The sequence below is a fragment of the Corythoichthys intestinalis genome, chromosome 12 (genome assembly GCF_030265065.1).
Source record: "Corythoichthys intestinalis isolate RoL2023-P3 chromosome 12, ASM3026506v1, whole genome shotgun sequence".
NCBI lineage: Eukaryota > Metazoa > Chordata > Actinopteri > Syngnathiformes > Syngnathidae > Corythoichthys > Corythoichthys intestinalis.
The window spans coordinates 56543711-56566452 of NC_080406.1; the positions used below are offsets into that span (position 1 = coordinate 56543711).

The 22742-nt window shown below is 42.8% G+C and overlaps 1 protein-coding gene and 2 long non-coding RNA genes across 4 annotated transcripts in view; 2 read left to right on the forward strand and 1 right to left on the reverse strand.

Annotated features, from left to right (window-relative positions):
- The first annotated feature begins 7188 nt into the window (after window positions 1-7188).
- LOC130927296 (uncharacterized) lies at window positions 7189-8968 on the forward strand. The gene is made up of 5 exons (XR_009066387.1): window positions 7189-7599; window positions 7931-8018; window positions 8113-8203; window positions 8308-8469; window positions 8626-8968. It is a non-coding gene; the product is annotated as an uncharacterized LOC130927296 (long non-coding RNA).
- Window positions 8902-9901, reverse strand: LOC130927295 (uncharacterized). Its single transcript, XR_009066386.1, has 2 exons — window positions 9709-9901; window positions 8902-9269 (listed from the first exon to the last, which is right to left on the reverse strand). It is a non-coding gene; the product is annotated as an uncharacterized LOC130927295 (long non-coding RNA).
- A 6676-nt stretch (window positions 9902-16577) lies between these two features.
- LOC130927336 (oocyte zinc finger protein XlCOF6.1-like) overlaps window positions 16578-22742 on the forward strand; it is a 32501-nt gene continuing 26336 nt past the window's right edge. For both annotated transcript variants that reach the window (XM_057853100.1, XM_057853099.1), the window contains exon 1: window positions 16578-16871. In XM_057853100.1, the coding sequence (XP_057709083.1) occupies window positions 16865-16871 (7 nt within the window). In that variant the 5' untranslated portion in view covers window positions 16578-16864. The remainder of the gene's footprint in view (window positions 16872-22742) is intronic.

A 22742-nucleotide genomic window follows, 5' to 3' on the forward strand; every position in this document is an offset into this window, starting at 1 on the left:
CGACGTAGAGCAGCGCCGGAGCCGAGGCGAGCGAGAGTGGTGCCAGAGGCGAGACAGCAACGTCGGTGTCGGGAAGCGCCAGAGTGGGAGCGTGCTGTGATGGCGCGGGTACTGGGATGTAAGTACGACTTTGAGGAACCGAGGCGGAAGCACTGCCATTGTTGGCAAGAACCTCAGGCAGTAAGGGCTCTTGTTGCGGGCACCGTGGGCGTCTTTGAAGTCGATAAAGCATACAACGGTTCAAAACAGCAGAAAAGGCCCGCTTTGAGCACCCCATATTTGTCCTCTTTCGTCAGAAAAGCAACAAAACGCTGAACTCTGTCGAGTACCCGAGCGCAGCCACCACGTGGTAGAAGCACATGGTATCGTCGGCTATACCGTGGAGGGCGAACTGCGCCTCCGTGCACGCGAACCACGTGGCCGCAGATGACTCATCGAACATCGTTAGCTGGAGAAAGCTAGTGTCCGCCATTGCTTAAAGTGTTTGAAAAATGTCTGTGAGACTTCCACGAGGCCAGTCGGGGTCACCAGTGTAGCGGGTGTTGTCGTGTTCGGCCGCTCATGTCTCTCGTAAGTCTCTAGTATCTCTTGCTCGGCCATAAATGCGCACGGCTAAATAGTTCCCCCCAGGAACACAACATGCCCCACACAAGTTCCCTAGGTGAATTCTGTTAAGAGGTAGTGGTCACTACAAACATTTTTCTGTTCTTCTTTACCAATGAATTTGGCACCAGGGAGATCATTTTCGGACATAATTGGTAGCTTTAGCTCTGTAAAATTCTCCTTCGTACACGATTTCCGTTTATTTCCTTTTGGGGACAAACGTTAGCGTGTCCCCCCTTAACATTAACTATCGTCAATGATTTTAATGAGCGGAAGTGACGTGTAGCGTGTGGTACACCATTGGCTAGCAATCAGTTCAGGGTGTTCCCCACCCCGGAGTGACCTCGGATAGGCTCCAGCATCCCCCGCAAAGACAAGCGGGTCGAATGATGAATGAATCAGTCTACCGTGCATGTTTCTGTGATGTGAGAGGAACCCAGAGTACCCAACGAAACCCCACACAGGCATGGTGAAAACATGCAAGTTCATTAGCTGGAGTCGATCTCAAAACAGTGTGGCGGACGTGCTAACCATACTTTTTCACCATGCTGCTCGGGGTAATGACTATTTTTGGTAATTTAAAAAAAAACCTTAGCCTTAACCGTATTTTATATACGTATATGTTCTAATTACTAACCCTTTATGAATCACTCATTCAACTTACTGGCTGCCACTGACGGTGCTCTCCATCCATCATCTGCCGCTTAATCTGGGGTCAGGTTACGGGGGCAGCAGTTTTAGCAGGGAAGCAAAGACTTCCCGCTCCCCAGCCACTTCAACCAGGTCCTCCGGCGGGATTCCAGGGAGTGGGCGTTCCCAAGCCAGCCGAGAGATATAGGCTCTGGGTCCTGGGTCGTCCCTGGGGCCTTCCACCAGTGGGACATACCCGGAACACCTCTCCAGGGAGGCGTCCAGGAGGCATCCGAACCAGATGCCCGAGCCACTTCAACTGGCTCCTCTCAATACGGAGGAGAAGCGGCTCAACACCAAATCCCTCTCAGATGACTGAATTTCTCACCCTATCTCTAAAGCAGAGCATGGACACCCTGCGGAGAAAACTCATTTCGGCCGCTTGTATCCGGGATCTTGTTCTTTCGGTCATGACCCACAGCTCGTGACTAGAGGTGAGGGTAGGAACGTAGATTGACTGGTAAATATAGAGCTTTGTCTTTTGGCTCAGCTCCTTCTTCACCACTACGGACCGGTGCAGAGTCCGCATCACTGCAGACGCTGCACCACTCCACATGTCAATCTCCCACTCCCTCCTACCCTCATTCGTAAACAAGACCCAAAGATACTTGAACTCCTCCACTTGGGGCAGGATCTAATCCACGACCCGGAGAGGGAAAGCCACACTTTTCCGACTGAGGACCATGGTCTTGGATTTGGAGGTGCTGATCTTCATCCCAACCGCTTCACACTCTGCTGCGAACCGTTCCAGTAAGAGTTGGAGGTCATGACTTGACGAAGCCAACAGCACAACATCATATGGTAAAGCATTAGAAAGTACAACAGTCAATAAATTTCAAACTCGTGACCACAAAGCCAAACTTTTTGGGAAACAAGTGTTTTTATGTGTCAATGCGACGAAACAAACAGGGAACTACCACTTTGCGCTTAAAATATGTGTTACATGGTGTTATCTTTAATATATTACTACAGGTAAGTGAATCAAGGAAATATAGACATTCTCTGAAAAAACAATATTCTAGTTGAGAAAAAAGAAAAACCTAAATCAACTTGCATTTCAATGTAAAAGTCGTTTTCCCATGCTAATGCTAACACAAACATGAAACTTTCTCTCCGTAACAATTTACATCATTTTCAGTTGTCGCCTTACCACTCCAAATGTTAAAGGTAGCATTTACAAATATGTTACAATGCAATGACAAAATCAAGCAAGTACTTAAATACATGATTTTATTAATTTTCCCATAAATGTCGCAATCAGTGCTGTCAGTTCCATTGAAAAACATTACAGCACTGCTTGTGCTTGGAACTACTCCTGCCCAACATGAACCACGTGACCACCGGCGGCGAGATCAGAGAGTGTCGCAACTCTTTTTCTTCGTGGCTATGGGTCAGACTGCAGCCGCAGCCACGCTACAAACAACGCCTCATACAAACTTTGCCTCTCCAAACCACGCCTTTTGTTGGTACAGTGGCACGAAGAATTTGTTTACTGCACTATGTGAAGTTCAAAGGGTTTTTGGGACTATAGGCCCTAGCCAGAGGTATGTCGTAACGTGTTACATGTACTCCGTTACATTTATTTGAGTAAATTTTGGAGAAAAACGTACCTCTAAGAGTAGTTTTACTAAGCCATCCTTTTTTACTTTTACTTGAGTAGATTTGTGAAGAATAAAATGCTACTCTTACTCCGCTACTTTGGGCTACACAAGTCGTTTTTCTCTTTATTCTACATATTAAATTTTTTTATTCATTTTTTTTTTTTTTTTACTAGTGATGCTATTGTCAGACGTCGCAACAATAATCACATGACTCCATTACACCAATGTTCTATGGACATGCAAGCCTGTCCCAAGGGGTCAGATTGTCCACCTGCTGGCACTTTGGGCTAATCAGCCCAGCATACCAATCAGCGTGTAGAGCCCTCCGACATAAGGAGGGAACTATCTTGACCCTATGAATTGCTCTTTAGTGTCGAGGTCTCCCACGTCCTATAGACCCTACTCACGTGACGTCACAGCCACGCCCCCGCGCCATGTTGTCCGGATACTCGTCATATAAATGCATTAGCGCTTCGTAAATTCCTCCTATTATTGCACGTTTTACTGCTCGTCAACATTAATACTCAAAATGGTGAAGTCGTGTGTGGCGGTCGGTTGCAATAACAGAGAAGATAGACGGAGAGACTTGAAGTTTTACCGGATTCCGAGGGACCCGGAGAGAAGAGCGAGATGGGCTGCTGCAATTCGACGCGAAAACTGGGCTCCAAACGACTACCACAGATTATGTAGTAGTCATTTTATATCTGGTAAGATGCATTTAATATATATTTAGAGGGTTTTTGGCTGACAACCACAATTAAGATCATTGCTAGGCTAATCGCCGACAACATACACGTATGTATGTAGTGAGTGCTATCGCTAAACCATATAAACATTAAAAGCCCTAGCTCCATCGACAAATGACATGAAATACATTAGACTTGACAGTGGATGTTAGCAAGAACAAAAGATTTTGAATTGAAAATTTCGTAACTCACCTTCCGAGCACAAGATTCCTGCCGAATTTTCGTGTACGAGGACCTGTTTCACCCAACCAGCAACGTAGCATTTATAAGCCTCCAAGCTCTTAAAGTTTTTCAAACTTTCGTGAGAATAGGCTGATTTTGTGTGGACAAGATAGTTGTAAATATCAGGATATCAGATGTCAGGCGAAGCCAGCGGGTCGAAAAACATCGATTTAGGCATCAAATACGGATCTGGCGAATGGATAAACTGAAGCTTTTCCACGTAACGCCTTTTATGCAACGGATCCAATGAGTTTACAGTGTCAGATAACACCGGGGCTTCCATGAATTGCTCTATAACTTGCTCGACTAATTGAAAACAATGAGAATAGGTCTGAAAAAGAGGTACAATATGGCGGCCGGAAACAGCGACACGCCCATTTTGTGACGTAGGTGAGTAGGGTCTATAGACCCCAATCACGTGACGTCACAACTCCGCCCCCCGACTGGTGCCGCCATGTTGTCTGTCAGCTCATCGTGTTTACATATTACTGCTACGTACATTCCTCCTATTACTGCGTGTTTTTCTGCTTGTCTAAGGAATCACCGCCTAGTAAACGAATCCAAAAACATTCCTGAGAATCGTTAACATTGATTAATCAAAATGGTGAAGGGAGGTGTGGCGGTTGGTTGCAGTAACAGAGAAGATAAATGGTCATTTTAGTTGCTGTGTGCCCATTGTTAAAAGGGCAAATCTCGAAAGCAGGGGGAACATTTCACACGGGGCAGCTATTTTTCGGCACACACCGACCCGTTGTCGATCAAATTTCATTTTACAATCGTGACAACGGTGACGCTCAGCTGTCCAAATGTCGGTTTATATTCGGGCCGGTGCCGATTTTGGGTCCCCGACTCCTCATCGTGACACAAACTGGAGTATGATTGGAAATTTTGTGGTCTCAGGACGAGCTCTGACGCACGAGACGGGACCGGACGGGAGGAAACATCGGTTTGTGCATCAAATATGGATCTGGCGACTGGATCGACTGAAGCTTTTCCAAATAACGGCTTTTATGCAACTCATCCAATGAGGTTACAGCGTCTGAAAGCACCGGGGCTTCCCTAATTTGCAAGTGAATCCACCTTTACAAACTACGATCATTGACAATACGACACACAATGAAGGACAATATGGCGGCACAATACAGCGATCACGTGATTGTGTGACTTTGGTGATTGTGGTCTATAGCCTCTCTTATGCTCCTTCAGCTGTCAGCCAGTTTTGTGACGACCAGCAAGAATCTCCTCCTGCTGCCGTTGGTGTAAACGTGTCCCACCTGGCGCTAGTTGGACCTACCTCCTAACTTTGTCATGCGGGATCACTGACTCGGATACGCATGGAGTGATTGCGGGCTGGCCATGTTACGTGGCGACCGCTAATAACGAGACACTGCTGCTTTGCTTACGTTAAATGCTCAGGTCCAATTCTTCCGTGATGGGCGGAGCGGATGTCATCGCCGTGCTGAGTGGACGTCGTCACCGTGCGGGGCAGACTAGTTGCGTGCGCGCATGGCTCTGCCGCATTTAAAGAACTGGTGTCGCACGGAACACACCCCTTGGACATCCGGATACGGATCCAGTTTTAGTTGCTATATCATTTTTAACTTTTTTTATTTCACCAAATGATATTGTTGCCAATTTATCTATGATCATCATTGCTTCGTTTTCTGTTGTTTTAGGGCTTGGGGCTTCCAGTGGTTGGTGGCGTGCGGGTTTTGGCGACCCCTGGTGTGCAGTGACATCTTGTTTTGGTTTTGTTTTGTAGTGTTTTGGGGTTCGCCCCTCCCACCACTGGTAAGTCCCAGCCCCGTGGGTTTATGCATTTATGTTGGAAGTCCTTTATTTATTTTATTTATTTATTTATTTACAAAATAAACAATTTGTACCACGCAGAACTGCCTCTTGCTCTCCTTGCAGCACGAACCTTGCTTACCTTAAATTTAAAATATTTCCCTGGTACAAATCCAGGGAAATATTTGTCTGGCAAATTTTAAATATTCAAAATAGCACGTGTTGCCACATACAGTAAACATTTTTGTTTTGGGCCACGGTCCTTCAGAGGACGAAGAGGTAAGTGTTGTCGTTGCCATTTCCGATGCAGTTGAAGTGGGACAAGAACGACACGACACATGCGTTTTGAGACAATCCACACTTTATTTACACACGTGCAATCCCTAAATAATCAAGCCCGGTGACGTCACCCCAGTGCAACCCGCCCAACAGTCTACATATGAGAGCACACATACCCCCGTTCAAACCAACACCCTCACCTGCTCTCATAATGTACAGGTCAAATAGACTAAACATATTAGCCATTTGGGATTTGGCTGCTACACTACAAACCAAACATAAACTTTCCAAACTTCTGTATTTTCACCTTGGTTGCAGGCTTGGTCATAATATCAGCAACCATATTTGCTGTTGGACAGTATTTGATGGTCACATTACCATCTTTAACAGACGAGCGGACAAAATGAAAACGGATATCAATATGCTTACACCTCTGGTGATTTACAGGGTTTTTAGCCAAAGCAATGGCTCCTTGGTTGTATTCTAAGACTGTTGCTGGTGTATATTTACATTCCTTGTCCGTGTCCTGTAACAAATGTTAGAAATACAGACACTCTTGAGTTGTTGCCCCCAGAGCCATACAGTGGGGAGAACAAGTATTTGATACACTGCCAATGGGTTTTCCCATTGGCAGTGTATCAAATACTTGTTCTCCCCACTGTATATTCTGCCTCACATATGGATAACGCAACAGTGGGCTGTTTCTTTGATTTCCACGATACTGCTGGGCCTTGTTCCGTTCGGCCCACACAATAGCCCGTGGTACTGCGCCTATCCTTTAGATCCGCAGCCCAGTCAGCGTCACTATAGGCTACAAGTTTAAGTGCTTCATCAGTTTTCTTATAAGATAATTCGTAATTGACTGTACCCTTTAAATATCTAAGTACATGCTTGGCCGCTACCATGTGATGTTGTTTTGGTTGTAATAGGTATTGAGATAACCTGCTCACTACCAAACATATGTCTGGTCTTGTACATGTCATCACATAGAGCAGTACTTCTCAAATGGTGGTGCGCGCCCCCCCAGGGGGGCGCAGAGCGATGCCAGGGTTGGCGCGAGCGACCTCGGGGAACATGCTTTTTTTTTTTTTTGCCGTACTAGAATAAAGTGTAATTGCACATCCACGCCGTGGGTGGCAGTGGCGCTGTCATTTTCAAAGTGCGTGCAGTATTTTTGAAGTAAGCAAGAGCACACGGGAGAGACTCATGCAGAGCTGGACTCACGCACCCACTGTTTTCTCCGGGTCTCACGTGTCCGGCCGAGAAGTGCCGTTTTCGGCTTGGGATCGTCACGACCACCGCCCTCACCTACGGTTCTCCCTCGGCCGCCGAGAATGCGCTTTTTTCGGGCCGTTTGCCTTTTGGCTTTGACTTTTAATATAGTGGGAAATGAGGAAAGACCACTGTTTACTGAGTCTAAGGGTGAATCCCATTTCACCCCTTGGCCCTACCCCTTACCCCTTTCCCTCCGTTTTGCGCGTTCACGTGTAGGGGTAGGGCTGTCCCAATTCACGCTAATGTGCAGGGGGAGGGCTTTCCACCCCTCCTAACGGAGGGCCATGACTACCCTAACTCCAAACGGAGGGTTACGCGAAATTTCCCAGGGTGCAAAGCGATTACCCCGAGAATCATTTCCAAAATGGCGGAGCCAAGGAAAGAAGTACACAAATGTAAGTAGCTCTGTTTATCCCTAATTTAACTATTTTAACAGTTTTAAGTTGTGATAACTGATGTATTGTGTGAGCGGGACTTACGTCGCAATGTGTAGTTTTTTTTCTGCTATAAACGCACATCGGCGAAATCGCTCTTTATTGCATTAATAAGGAATCAGTCAATGCATGTGAATGTGCTGGGGAAAGTCGAAAAACAACACAGTTGTCGTTTTTTAAAATTTGCGAGTAATGTATTAGATTGACCATAGAGAAGTTGCTTTTGAGCGACGTGTGCGTCATTTCGCTACCTATTATCACAAGTATTCATGTTCGTGAATGTGATTCACAGGGAGTCAAGCACAAACAAAGAGCCTTACCAGGTTTGAGAACCAAGAACGGTTCTTGAAGTCAAAAGCCTCGGCCAAACAACAGTGGGAGTGAGTAATTACCTCTGCTAAGGAGGTTATGTTTTTGCCAGAGTTTGTTTGTTAATTAGCAATTCATAAGTTATCCCTCGCATTTACAACACAGGAAGCTGATCAAGGAGCTGGGGCTGCAGGGGAAGATGTCCTCCCAGCAGGTCTCCAAAAAATGGGAGAATTAAAAAAAAAAAAAGGACAAGGTAAACAGTAATGCCCGTTAAGTAGATGAATACTATGTACTCCTGAAATATTGTCAGCGAGCAATGAAGTACATTCACAATTGCCATTGTCTTACTTCTTACAGGAGCTGAAAACTCCCTGCTCTGGGGGTGGGACAGATGAAGGCCAGGAGACCGCCACAACGTGGCAATATTATGAGGATATGCTGAGAGGAAGGGCAGCAATGGACCCTTCACTCTTGGTGGATGCATGCGCAGAGGGGGATGTCATCATCCAAAGTGCTTTGGTAAACATACAGCCATATATTTTTTTTGGTTAATGTGCATGGTATGTCCAAATAATGATGTATTGTACACACAGCCACCACTCCCTCATTCTGTAACACCTTTTTTCTCAATGGATTGAAGTGCATGCTGTAATGTAATGTTGTTTGTTCCCCTAGAACGTCGCTGAGCCCAGAATGTGCCACGTGCTGTTCCTGCTCCAGTCACCCCACCATCTCTTCATTTTGTTTATTGATGGTTGTCTTATGTTCATTTTTTTAATCTGGTCATATCCATACTGTTTATTTTCTGTAGTTGCACCACACACTTTCAGACACTTTAAGCTGTAATTTGCACTATGTTCACTATTTCTGTAAAGAAGCTGCTAATAAAAGAAAGGAATAACAGTTTGTGAGCATGATTATCACATCAGCATCATATGAATGAAACGGATATTGGTTTGAAGAGATTTATTTTGTAAAATAAAAATGTGATGCATTACATTAGAATGTAATGGGAAAATAGGAGAAAAAGCGTGAAAAAAAAAAAAACTATCACCAAAAATTATATACATTGCACATCAACACACGAGCCACCACGATGTAAGAGAGTCCATGTGCCAACAAGTATATATAGATCAGGACCTCCAGTTGCCCGTCCCAACCATGGTCCTGCTCTCTCTGTTCAGCAGCTTTTGGACAGCGTTTATGGCTCTTCTGCTGAGGTGTAGGTCCCACCTCAAGTCCGCCTCAACATTGAATCACAACCTTAGAACAGGCATATTATGGTCCAACCGGCAATAATTTGTGGGATGACCCATTTGCTGGAAAGAAAAACATGGAAAGAACAGGCTTTCATCCTCCCAAACCAACACATTGATAGCACACACAATGCAGTGAATGTATTTATGTATTCACATCTGAACCTGGTACAAAAAAAATGGGTTCAAACCCCCCTGAGCAGCATGTTTACCTCAAACGGAAGGAGGCGAGTAACAAAAGCCACACGTTAGCTGTTGCTTTTTGTTCGGTTAGCCAGGCTAGGACACTACTCCAATCAATAAATCAGCAAATCAAAAAAGGCAAGCAAATTTTTTCTGTATAACAAAATATCACGAATGTACAGTTAAAAGGACGTTCAAACACAAACACATTGTTTCTTTCACACGCTAGCTCTGGAGGCTACCAACCATTTGTGCTGGCTGGACACTAAAAAGTGCTCACTCACACGCGTTATTTGTATTACTTTCTCATTCTACATACCCCAGCAAGATACAGCAATGCTCCCAGATGTCGAAGACGCCTTCGCCTGATGGCCTTTCGTCGATTCGACGCAGATATTTGTAAAAATAGCTTCATAGCCAAGGAGAGTGTGGGCACCACAGCAGTAGGCGTGTCTGTTTAGTTCTGTCGCTTTTTGATGACGTCACAACTGGCGGAATGGACTTATGACGTACTTGAGTGTGAAGGGGTGTGTGTAGGGCTAACGTTTCAAGCCCTACCCCTTATTGCTCCGTTTGAAGGGCCAAGGGGTAGGGGGAAGGGGGAAGGGGTAGGGCCAAGGGGTGAAATGGGATTCACCCTAAAAATGATTATAGCGGAGAGTCTGAAGCCAAATCAGTTAAGACGCCACTTAAAGACATTAGACCTCAATCTCATTGATAAACCGCTTGATTGTTTTTCAGCTAAAACGTGCTGAATATTGCCAATTGTCACAATCGTCCCGCTTTGTCAGTGTTATATCAGTAAACCAGTGAGCACTGTGGTGAATCAGCGAAAATAAAAACTTTCCTTCTGTCCAAAGACACCCCCCCCCCCCCCCCCCCCTTCTATTCAGTTTTGTTTTTCTCGGTCAAATTTTTTGGCATATTGTCCTGAAGAGTAAATGTTTCTAATCAATTTGAATTTGTTATTATTTACTGATTTTATTATATTTTATTTTTCAGTATCAAATGGTCAAAAATGTACCTTGAGTGTATTTTTACAGTTTGGATGTGACTTTTCTTTTTTTTTTTTTTTTTTACTTCAGGCAAATTGATGCGCGTTAAGTCTTTTCTGTTACAAGCAAAACAATGTTAATAAAGTTATACTTTATTATAAGTTGATCTATGTTACTTTTTTTCTTTAATAGAAAAAAAGGACACAATGTTAGGCTGAGGCTTACTTATAATAGTAATATTATAGACAAATGATACTATTTACAGTGGCGGCAGAGAGTTGGGGGGGGCGAAACATTTACGTCTTCCTTGGGGGGGCGTAACAGAAAATAATTGAGAAGCACTGACATAGAGCAAGCTGCCTATGATTTCCCTATATCTCTTAGGGTCTGTAAACTCACCATCAAGTGTTAGCTTTTGTTCACACGGGCTAGGTCTGGGTTTACACTCGGTCATACCAAGTTTTTCTAATACCTTTAACATATATATCAGTGTTGACTCATTTTCACAATCCCTTTTGTCTGCTCAAAATCAATGCCCAGGAAATGCTTGAGTTGCCACAGATCTTTCATTTTAAATCTTGCCATGAATATCCTCTTCACACTCTCAATTTGTTCATAATCTTTAGCCGCGATGAGTAAGTCATCCAATCAATATGACCTTTTGACCTCCTGCTCCCCTCCTGTAGACACAGTGGTCAACAGAGTTCCGTTCAAATCCAATTTCACTAAGGTAGTCATGTAGTACGTGATTCCAGTTTCTTCCTGACTGTTTTAACCCATACAGTGATTTGTTTAACTTACCCACCAGTTCCTCCCCAGTTTCTGATTTGAGTTGAAAACCCTTTGGCTGCTTTATATGTACACATCACAATCAATAAGTGCGTTCAGATAAGACACAAATACAACACTAGAATAGTCATCAGTAAAGGATAAAGCATATCTGAACCCATCCTTTGCCTCAGGTTCAATAGAGCCGGAAAGATCAGTGTGTACCAACTCTAGTGCTGCTTTTGCTCTCTTATCTGGCACCCGGTTCCGACTCTGAGCAAACTTCCCTTTTATGCAAACCTCACAGTTTTGATTTGACCAATTTTACGGCCCTTTGATTTCCATACCCCTCACAACATGTTGCAGTTTACACACATCATCGTAGTTGCAATGTCATAGAATTTTGTGCCATGTTTGTACATCAAAACACGCGTGGCATTGATCATTCTCACCAGTGCTGTAGGTGTCCAGATAATACAGACTGTTGTACTCTTTAATGTTGAATCTGGTCCCGTCCTTGTGGATCAGCTGGTCGCATCCCTGTTGGAACGTCACTGATGCTCCGTTGGCCGTAGTAGTCTTGACAGAGAATATGTTCTGCGGATAGGATGGTGTGTACAGTGCTCCCTTCAGCAATGCCTTCACCCTTTGGCCTTCGCTGTTCATCAGGTACACCTCCGCATCTCCTCTCTTGGATGCAACGCCGCTCGTTCTGGTCCCATCTGCCAGCTCCAGGACGTGTTTCTCTGGCTGGAAGGTGTCATCAAAGTTCTTAAATCTTTTGATGTCAGTGATTATGTGAGAAGTAGCCCCTGTGTCCACCATCAGGTCTTGTTGTCTGGACTGGTTGAGCTCTCCATCAACAATATTAAAGGAAAAGGCGTGTTCTTCCTCCTCAGTTGCTCGTTTGACACCATCACGCCTCCTTCGTCTGCATCTAGTATCACTGTGACTCGCATTTTTACAGATATTGCACCACTGCCTCTGTTCACTTGTGCAAAAATGGGCAATATGCCCTTTTTGGTTGCAGGTGAAGCAAATAATGTTCTGCCTGTTCTCTCTTTCCCCTCCAGGACTTGAGCCAATAACTTTTATCACGCCATCATCGGTTGTATTAGAGCCCAATTTCTCCGTACTTTCAAAACCTCTCAACTTGGTTTTAAAATCAGCAAACGTCACGACGTCATCACTCTGGGTTACATAGACGCTAAACGGTTTGAATGACTCTGGCAATCCTTTCAGAATCACCGCAATTAAAAGTCCGTCACTGAGCGTCTCTTCCGCCTTTCTCAGTGCTGTAATGGCCTTTTCCGCCCTGAGTACATAGTCTGTGACCATCTCATTGATCCCCTTTTGGAGGGAAGTTAGTTCTGTATACAAGCCGATCACTCGCGGCTTGCCTTTACCCGCGTAATGACTCCGCAGTATCTCCAAGGCTTTTCGCCGGTCTCCTTCGGTGTCCCTCATTACTAGGGAGAGGCTCTCGTCGTCAAGGAACTGGACCAATTCGGCGTATGCGCACTGAACTTTCTCTCCGTATATTTCTGCATCGAAGTCCTCAGCGGATGTGTCCGGCTCATGCAAGATTGCGTCTTTCAGCCCTTGCAGCTGCATGTGTTCCATGAATTTTGCCTCCCACAGTTCGTAATTCGTTTCTTCTCCATCAAACACAGTCTCAACCAGCTTCCAGCTTCTCGTCTGGGCCCATAACCTGTTGTCGTTGCCATTTCCGATGCCACTGAAGAGGGACAAGAACGACACGACACATGCGTTTTGAGACAATCCACACTTTATTTACACACGTGCAATCCCTAAATAATCAAGCCCGGTGACGTCACCCCAGTGCAACCCGCCCCAACAGTCTACTATGAGAGCACACACATCCTCGTTCAAACCAACAGTAAGCCATTTTGATATTTTTTTAACTTATTTTTTAGTGTGACGTTTTGCCGTGCTGCTTGTCTGACAATGAATGACCTGATAAACATTAAAACAGTGTCTGACTGCCACTGTTACCTTTCTGTTGTAAAAAAAAAAAAAAAACTTTAGTAAGGGGGAAGTGTAAATAATGAAGATGAATAATAACAAATGAAGATTTGTTATTAATTATTATTGTTATTAATGAAAAAATTAAAGTATTCATTGGCTGTCAGCTAGTAGCATATGCGATCGTTACACAAAAATAGCAACGTAAATTACCCCCAGAACGGTCAGAGACGTAAGACAACCAGAGGATATAATATTGTAGCGTCGCCGGGGCTGTCATCAATGGGTTAATTTACGCACTAACGCGGGGCTGTCATTGGTGCGCTGGTGCACCAGCGCGACGCTCCGATTGGTGTACTAGATTGCGTCAGTGTATATAGTTGTTGTTTTTTTGCATTGGTGAGGTGGCGGGAGGTGAATAAAAGAAAAAGAGGAAAAAGGCTCGTGTGTTGTTTTCGCGGCCAAACTTCCGCTTAGCAAACGCTACAATATTTAAGAAAGACAGGGCATATCCGGGTAAAGGATAGATTGTTAAAACAGGAGAATGTCTTTGTCAGTGGCGTAAGAAAAAGGTTGATAAAAAAGCTAAGGTTAAGCTTAGGTTGGCTCGGCTTTTTTTCCCGTCTTTTTCAGCCCTCGACACTTAAGCCACCTCTTTAACTGAACATAGGTATGTTCTTCCACATCTTTACCAGTAAATTTGGCACCAGGGACATCATTTTTGGACAGAATTGGTAGGTTTAGCTCAGTAAACATCTCGCTCGTACACTACTTCCATTCATTTGCTATTGGGGACAAACGGGAGGTTGACCCGCCTAGCCACAATTGCTAACGTCATGAATATTAATGAGCAAAAGTGACGTGTTGCTTGCGGTACGCCATTTGTAGCAACTGGGCGTAATTTGTAGCGGCTGTCGGCTGAAGTCAGGCATTATTAGCCTGAGAAGTGGAGAAGCACGGCGCACGAGCATAGTAACCACAAAGTCCAGCAAACTTAACTTAATGTTTGAGACACACAGGCTATATTGTATGAAGCACAGAAAAGAAGGGTCGAGGTGGAGTTGGTGTGGGTCCCGGCCAGTGTTGTTACTAAGTAACGCGTTACTGTGATCTGATTACTTTCTTTCAGTAACAAGCAATCTAATGCGTTCATTTTCCAAGCCAGTAATCCGATTAAAGTTAGTTTCCTTAGTGCCTGAGCGTTACTATTTTGTTCTTGCCTCATAATGTATGTGGAATGAAGAATACTGTAGTCATGTACGAAGAGCATTTGAATAGAAAATATTGCTCTTGAGTTTGGGAGGGACATCACATCTCACGTTTTCTCATCGAGTAAAAAAAAAAGCGGTCACGTGTATTACCATGCTGTTAGATCGCTGCCTGCCACGGCGGTCAACAACATAGCCTCACTGGCATCGCTGCCTCATCAGAATGCTAACAGTGAAAGGCAGGGTACATACCGCAAATGGTTGCCTTTGCTCACTGGAAATACAGTTACATTACTTCACATTTCTGTCCAGTAAAGATGACAAAAATATCTCCGTGCGTTGCAAACTTTGCGCTGGCTGAAAAAGAGTGTCGGCCGCTAAAAACTCTACATCCAATTCAACAAGGAAGCACTTGAAATACAGCACAACGCGACAAAACTCGAAACAAAGCCTACAGCTTACAAGACAGCCAGCACTTCTACAGTTTGTAACCAGCCTTTATGCACATTTTATTGTTAGTGTTTGTAACCATAGGCGGAGTTTTACTTTTGTGGGACTGGGGGCAAAGCATGTTGATGACTCTGAAACAAAAGTCAAAAGTTTGGACACACCTCATCATTTTTGCGTTTTATATATTTTCACTACTATTTTAAATCCTCTCTGAATACATCAAAACTATAAACGAACATCTGGAATGGCAAAAAAAAGTGAAATAACTGAAAACAGGTTTTATATTCTACATCAGGGTGCCCAAGTCCGGTCCTCGAGAGCCCCTATCCAGCTTGTTTTCCATGTCTCCCTCTTTGAACACACCTGAATCAAATGATCAGCTCATCAGCAAGCTCTGCAGGAGCCTGATAATGATCCTGATTATTTGAGTCAGGTGTGTTGGAGGAGGGAGACATGGAAAACAAGCTGGATAGGGGCTCTCAAGGACTGGACTTGAGCACCCTGTTCTACATTCTACACCTTGGAGGTGTCGCCAAACTTTTGGCCAATACTGTATATATACATATATATATATATATATATATAAAACTGTTCAAGCTCAGTTGTTATTGTTGCGTTTGAAAGCTTAGGTTTACAGGAATTCTAAATATCCATCTTGCCTCCACAGGTGTAGTTTTGGCTAAGCAAAGCAAAAGATAGTGTCTAAGGTGCTAGTCACATGATCTGCTCGAAAAATGATTTTGACCCTTTATGAAATACGTTGTAGGATTCTTGTTCATTTCATTAATTTTTGTTGTTTGTTTTATTGCTTTACAACTTTTATAGGCAATATTTTAACAGCTAGGTCTTTATTTTAAAGGGGAAGTTCAGAATTTTTGACATTAGGCTTTGTCTTGGAGTTAGCGGGGGTTGATTTAGTTGTTGGAGTTGATTTGAACAAATTATGTGCAGTTTGTCAGTTATTTGTTAGTTTCAGGGCTCCGGGGAGACCAAACTAGCACGAGTCAATGGTGGTTGAAATCAACTCCATCGACTAATTAAACCCTCGCTAACTCAAACATTAAGCCTTATGTGAAAAATTCAATACATTTTTCTGTTGTCATTTTTATGTAGAGGCAGCAAAAGCAGAAAAATTGGTAAAAAGTAACTGATAAGTTACTTTTAAAGTAACTTAGTTACATTGATAATAAAGTAATCAGAAAAGTAATTAGATTACTTTTTTGAGGTGTAAATTGTGTAATCAGTAATTAAATTACTTTTTTAAGTAATCTGTGACAACACTGGTCCCGGCACACGTGGGGATTGAGGGGAATAAGGAGGTGGATATCCTTGCCAAACAAGCATTATAGAAAGGCGGGTTGATTTTAGTGAAGAAGGGAAATCCATTATTAGGGGTCTCACACAAAAAAGGTGGCAAGGATATTGGGAAGCACAAGAAACGGGGAGACATTTGTTCTCAATACAGTCACAGGTGGGGGTGGGAAGAAGATTAGGGAGAAGCCGGAGGGAGGAGGTTGTAATAAGTCAAAATTAAAAAATAACTAATAGAGTTTCTCAAGGACACAGGGTTGTTGAAAAGGATATAGAAAGGGGATATTTTATTTTCTTTGTTTTGTGGTTTTTCATTTGGTTTAGGTTTTGTCTTCACTCAGGGTGTTTCACTGTCAAAGAAGAGCATAATTTTAATTTAGTCTGTAACGGCCTGATCTCGTACTAAACCGTCAACCCAGTAGGTGGCGGTAATGCCCTACCGTACGAGGGGTAAATTGCCAATAAACAAGAAGAAGAAGAAGTGCGGCGCAGGGGACTGAGAGGAGAACTGTGGTTACCTGTTTGAAGACGATCCACTTTTTCTTCTTCTTGTCCCCTCGATGCTATCCACTGATAGGTGGCTGAAATTTGAGGACACGCCGACAATCCGTTCCATCTCGCTTCTGCCTCGAGTCTTTTGTGTGCACGTTGAAATTTAGCCCCCTGCTTAAGTTAGCCTAGCCTAGTTTAGCTGCTTATAAAGACAACGAACAACGCGCGCAACACATCGTCGAGCAAGCAAACATCAAGCCCCGAAATGTCAGGTGAGTTGATTTTTGACTCCCGTGTCTCGCAAATATATTACAATTTGAATGTTTTATTTATTTATTTTTTTTAATATGAATGTTTACAGATAAGGGGCAATGTATGACGTGTGCTGTTTCATCTGTGTCCCCCCTAGTTTTATTGGCCGGTTTTGTCTAATATCGTGTCTTTTAATGTGATGTTCTCGAAACACTTGGCATTTCTTGACATCGTTGTGTGTATTGTGCGCCGAAAAGGTCAGACCAATCATGCGGGAGACAAAAAATGCATCTTTCAGAAACATGGATTGCTATATGGTTCGGATATGACAACAAAATCTTTGTAACAACATCTAATGTTTTCATTCTTATTCTGCAGTTATCTACATACAGCAGTTTTTACTTTCAACGAAAATAGTTTAAATTGCGGTTGCACATCTTATTTTCTATCATTTTATACATGCTATATTTACTTTAGTGAATGCCATTTTGAATCCATCTTTTTGTCCATGAGACCGTATTTAATAGTTGCTTAATAGGGAATGGGACGTACTGCGTCATTGTTTGGATACGCCGCTGTGTTGTTGGTAACATGACTTACTTCCGGTCCGGCAGACACAACGCGGATTGTAACCAGTCTTTCCGTTTACTTCACCGTGGGATGTTTTTTTGTTGTTTTTTGTTGTTGCAGGAATTATGTTAAAAAAACAAAAAACAAAGTCGTGGTGGGATTTAAAGGGAAACGCTTTCAGTAGAGGCCCAAAACCGGTACTTCTCAAAAATGACTTTAATCAATGACGTAAACCCATACTTGCTGCCAAAGAAGGCATGGAGCAACAAAATTTGGACGACCTGCCCCTATTGACTATGTATGTAAATGTAAAGATTTTAAACTGTCAGTTCAAATATTGTATTGGAGAAGTTGCAATACTTGAAATGGAAATGCAAGAACTTTAATGAACATATTTATTCTACCTGGCTATTTAACTAAGGCCAGTGAATTTTTTTTTTTTTTTTTTTTTAACTGCTTTGAAACAGATGTTTTATTGTAGTCTTGTATTTATATAGTATATTACTTTTTATATTTCATTATTATTATTATATATAATATAATATATTATATTATTACTGTATTATATACAGTGGTACCTCTACATACGAAGTTAATCCGTTCCAGGACCTTGTTTGTAAGTCGAAATGGTCGTATGTCGAGCAGGATTTTCCAATAGGAATACATTATAATTCCATTAATTCGTTCCACAGCTCAAAAACCTACATTAAATCCCTAATAAATACTGCTGGTACTATTACAAATTGCAATTACACATAGCAAAACAAATAAATTATAAATAAAAATCGGAATAATATAATAAAAATAATAAAAACAATTCCTGTATTAATGTAATGAATCGGGTTATAATGTGGCGGACGTTTTATGTGCTACCTGAACGCACCGCGGGGCTGACGTGCCAGAGACAGAGAGCGGTGAGCTTGAGAGTTTCACTTTCACTTTTAATGTTTACTTGAGAACACCATCAATTGCAGCACGCAGTAGGTGTTTTGTCTTGAATAAGTTGTGAAATAAATTATAAAAACGTGGCGAATCTGGCAATTTATATGGAGATGTTACCACAATAAGAATTGTCAGCTTAATTTATAAAGACTGGCGAACGATGGTCGGAGGAGGACTGTGGAGATTTATTGTTTAGCCATTTCACGGATGCCCAGCCCACGCTCATATTTGTCAATCATTTGCATTTTCATTTAGAAGGTAAGTGTCAACTTTTTCCTTGTTTCACCACCTGTACCAACCTTTTTTTGAAACCTGTGTCGATTTGTCACACAAGAAAATCCGTCGTGCATTAGTCTGCGGTGCTGCCATGTCGTCGTATTTCGAGCTTTTCGTCGGATGTAGAAACAAATGGCGAGTCAAATTTTACGTCGGATGTCGAAAAGATCGTGTGTCGAAGCGATCGTATGTCGAGGTACCACTGTATTATAAAATTTGCTGCCCCCTGTCGGAGTGTGGGCCTTTTTTGCTCTAATGTAAGGATTTTAAACTCAGTTTAACTATTGTGTTGGAGACGTTGTATTTGTATTGTATTGGATCGTTTTTGTTCACCACTGTAAATAACAGCACCGCAGCAGTAGAGGTAAACTGCCGTTTTCGTACAACCCGTTTTGTTTAGTGTAGAAGCCAGGTTAGTGGCTGTATTAGGCTCGAGCGTTTACGTCACAGCAGCACGGGATCATTCGAGATTTGCGACAACGCAGCCATATTGGAAGCACGTCTGCATCACGGGACATTAAAGCCTGAGTTATATTCCCGCGTTGCGGTGACGGCGTAGCGACTACGGCGTCATTCGACATTCGATAGTTCTGTGGTGAGGGACCGTGTTGCTCTGTAATTCACCGCCAAGCCACTTGTTTACTTCCGCTAGTCGGAGAAAAAATAAACAATGCAAGATGGAACTCTTGAAAGTAAATATTCTGCTCATCAACACTGAATAAATATGGAACATACAAATGTTGACAGGCAGGCGACGCAGAAGACGGTTTCGAGGTGGTCTGGCCGACTTTTGATGGCGCACAGAGAGTTTTAGACTCGGGTGGAGAGAGCTAGCTGTGGCGGCTAGCTTCAAACTGGCGTCGAGCACTGCGTTCAAGGTCTGCAAAGCCCTCCAGCCTGATTTGTTTGCCGTGTTCTACAACCAGCCAGCGGGAAGCCATAGCAGATTTCTGGCGTCTAGGGAACTTCCCAAACTGCGTTGGGAGGCTTGATTTTAAGGTTATCATAAAAAGCACCGAGGCACTCTCAATCAGTGCTGATGTATTGTGTGTGTGAACTGTCTGTTATTGAAAATTAAAGATCAAAACAGCTCTTTTGACACCAAATCTGTGCTTTATTCTTCATATACTTGAAACATATGTACACAGTAAATGATGAAGTGCACCAACCAAAAATACGACATAAAGTGATAAAAAGTTGGCAGTTTTTGGCCGACTGGGTCACCGCTTCGTGTGGCCACTCGATTCCGAACACCCACGTCTCGGTGGTTCTTCCATTTTTTTTCCCGATCGCCGACCTTGCCATTTGGCAATCACAATAATAATGTCTTGACGAGACTTGCTCTTCGATGACACTCCCGTCGGCTTGGTGCATTTTTGCGTGTAGAAAATAATGTTTGATTCTATTCTACAGTGGCGGGGATTTCCCGCTGAACCGGAAACAACAGTCTGAGCGGACCAATCACAGTCCGTTTTCGCTACGTCATACGCGTCTACGCGACGCGAAGGTTAGAAAAATCGAGAGGCGCACGTAAGCCTACGGCGTAGGGTCGTAACTCGATTCTTCCTTGACGGCGTAGGTCTGACGCGGAAGTATAACTCGGCCTTTAAACTTAACGGCAAATACAATTCAACTACGAGTGCCAAAGATGGAAAAAAGTAAGGAAAACTTGTCAGTTCGATACAGAGACAAACTTGTTACCACGGGGAAGGACAGATATGTGAGCAAACTTAAGGATGTGAACAATGTTGACCCTTACGAGCAAGCCGAACACAAATGGGAATAAAGATGTCAACAAGCTTCCACCGCTACGCGAAATGGACATCATGCTGTATTTAGTGTTTGGTGTAAGTTACTACACTCATCAGCAATTCCGAAACTACAAATCGCTACAAAGTTACGAACAGTTTTGCTGCGGATCGGTGCAGGACCTGCACATTATGACCGTAGCAAACGGCAACACCATCGTTCTTGCAAAGGTAGGCAATGTGTGTTTACATTTTCATTGTCATGTACATCTGAATTTGTGCTGTGCTGAGCTGTGATAGTTAAGTGACAACTCAATGCTGTGTTTTAGAAAACAGATTTGTTGCAGACAATGTAGCCTGTGTACAATTTCTTTGCCACTATCTCATGGCAACATGTTACAGCTTTTTCATTTAGAAACGACAGGAATTATGCCTCATGAAGTCAATGCACATGTATGCATGCTAGTTGTTTAGCTGTAGCTATAGCTAACAACAGGCCGACTTAGGGCATAAAGTTACCGAAATTTGCGTAGACAAACGAAATTAACTTACCGGAGTGGAAGTGCATAGAGCAAACTCTGTGTGTAACTGGAGAATCAAACGTTATGCCCTTCCTTCTGATCGAGGCCACCCATGCCATTCTTTGACGTTTAGTAAGTTCAGATATGAGCTTTCCCTCGCCTTTTCTCCATGTAGGGATCCGGAAGAAACTCAATGGGGCTCGTCGAGCTGTACACTCTCCTTTGTATTCGATCGGTTGTTGCAATTCTTTACCAAACAATAATTTCCAATCATTTTTAAAGAGCGACCTGAGTCGAAATGCCTCACTGTTTGTTTTTCTTTTTTACGATCAGGGTTTACTTAGCGGGTGGGGTTCAAGTGTAGTTTCATTTTGTTTGTTGTTTTGGCCTGGGCTTACGCTGAAGCCAGCTTCTTCCGCATTTTGTATATTTTGTTCATTGCGAGTTCGACTTGTGTGAATAAATTTGTGTCCACTTGCAACTTGTGTGCGTGTCTCGTTTTATGTTACGCCCTTAGCAGCCGTCCGTGGGACGTAACAGTGGGATTATGGGAAGCGTGAGCAGGCATTCCGCGCTTGCGTTAAATGCGTCAAATATTTTAACCTGATTAATTCCAAAAAAATAATTACTGCCCGTTAACGTGCTAAATTTGAAAGCACTTTACATTTCGTCAGAAACTCGTTCGGTACGCCCCCGTAATGAACCGAGGACCCCGAACCGAAACGGTTCAATACAAATACATGTACCGTTACACCCTTAGTAAAGAGCCATTATAAACATGAGAAAACAAGACGTTTCACTTAATATTAAACCATTTTAGATACTCAGTCTTTATCTTAAATGTACATTGTTGAAAACAGCCAACAATTGCTACTCAGATGTGACTAGAAAAAAAAACATTCTCTGCTTTCACTCAAAAAACTTAAAATCTTATAAAATCTTATTTTTAAACCTAAAAATGTAATTACGCTTGATAACACTCATCACTTCAAAGTTCGGTGTTTTCCCAGGTTTTTGTATTGCATTTCCATTTTTCTCGAGCTATTTTTAAGTTCTAGTTTAGTTTTAAGTTTTAGTCTAAATTGTAAGTCCTGATAGGATTTTGAGTTTTTGCAGTGTTCAAAATAAATGTATGATACCTGCTGTATTGGAGCACAGTAGGCACCAGTGCTACTTGTGTTTTATCCGTCAATGACTACCAAGCTTTATTATGTTTTTAATTTTACACCCTCACCACTTTACAGCGCTGTGTTTTTACTAGGGGTGTAACGGTACACAAAAATCTCGGTTCGGTACGTACCTCGGTTTTGAGGTCACGGTTCGGTTCATTTTCGGTACAGTAAGAAAACCAAATGCAAAATATAAATGTGCTAGTTGTTCATTACACACTTTTGTGCTTTCAACAATAGGAACAGTAGCCTATACAAAGCGGAATTCTGCTCAAAAAGTAGCGTGTATTTAAAGATAATAATCCAACAACAATTTGCCTTTCGGACGCCGCGTATTGGTCAGCTTTCTTTCTGAAAGCAAGAAGAAAAAAGTCCTGTGCTAAAGAGAAAAGCAATCCCAATGACAAAGATTTAACAACTATTTTACAAATGAAATGCCTCAATGATTTTTTTCCCTTATGAACGGTATTCAAAAGCTGCATTGGTGGATTTTCTCAAGTTAAAGCGCCACACAGAAACTAATAAATTTAATTGTGTAAGCAGGATCTGTATATTATTCTTAATGGCGTACCGCAAGCAACACGTCACTTCCGCTCATTAATATTCATGACATTAGCTACTGTTGCTAAGTAAGGACAAGCCACCGTTTGTCCCTAATAGGAAAT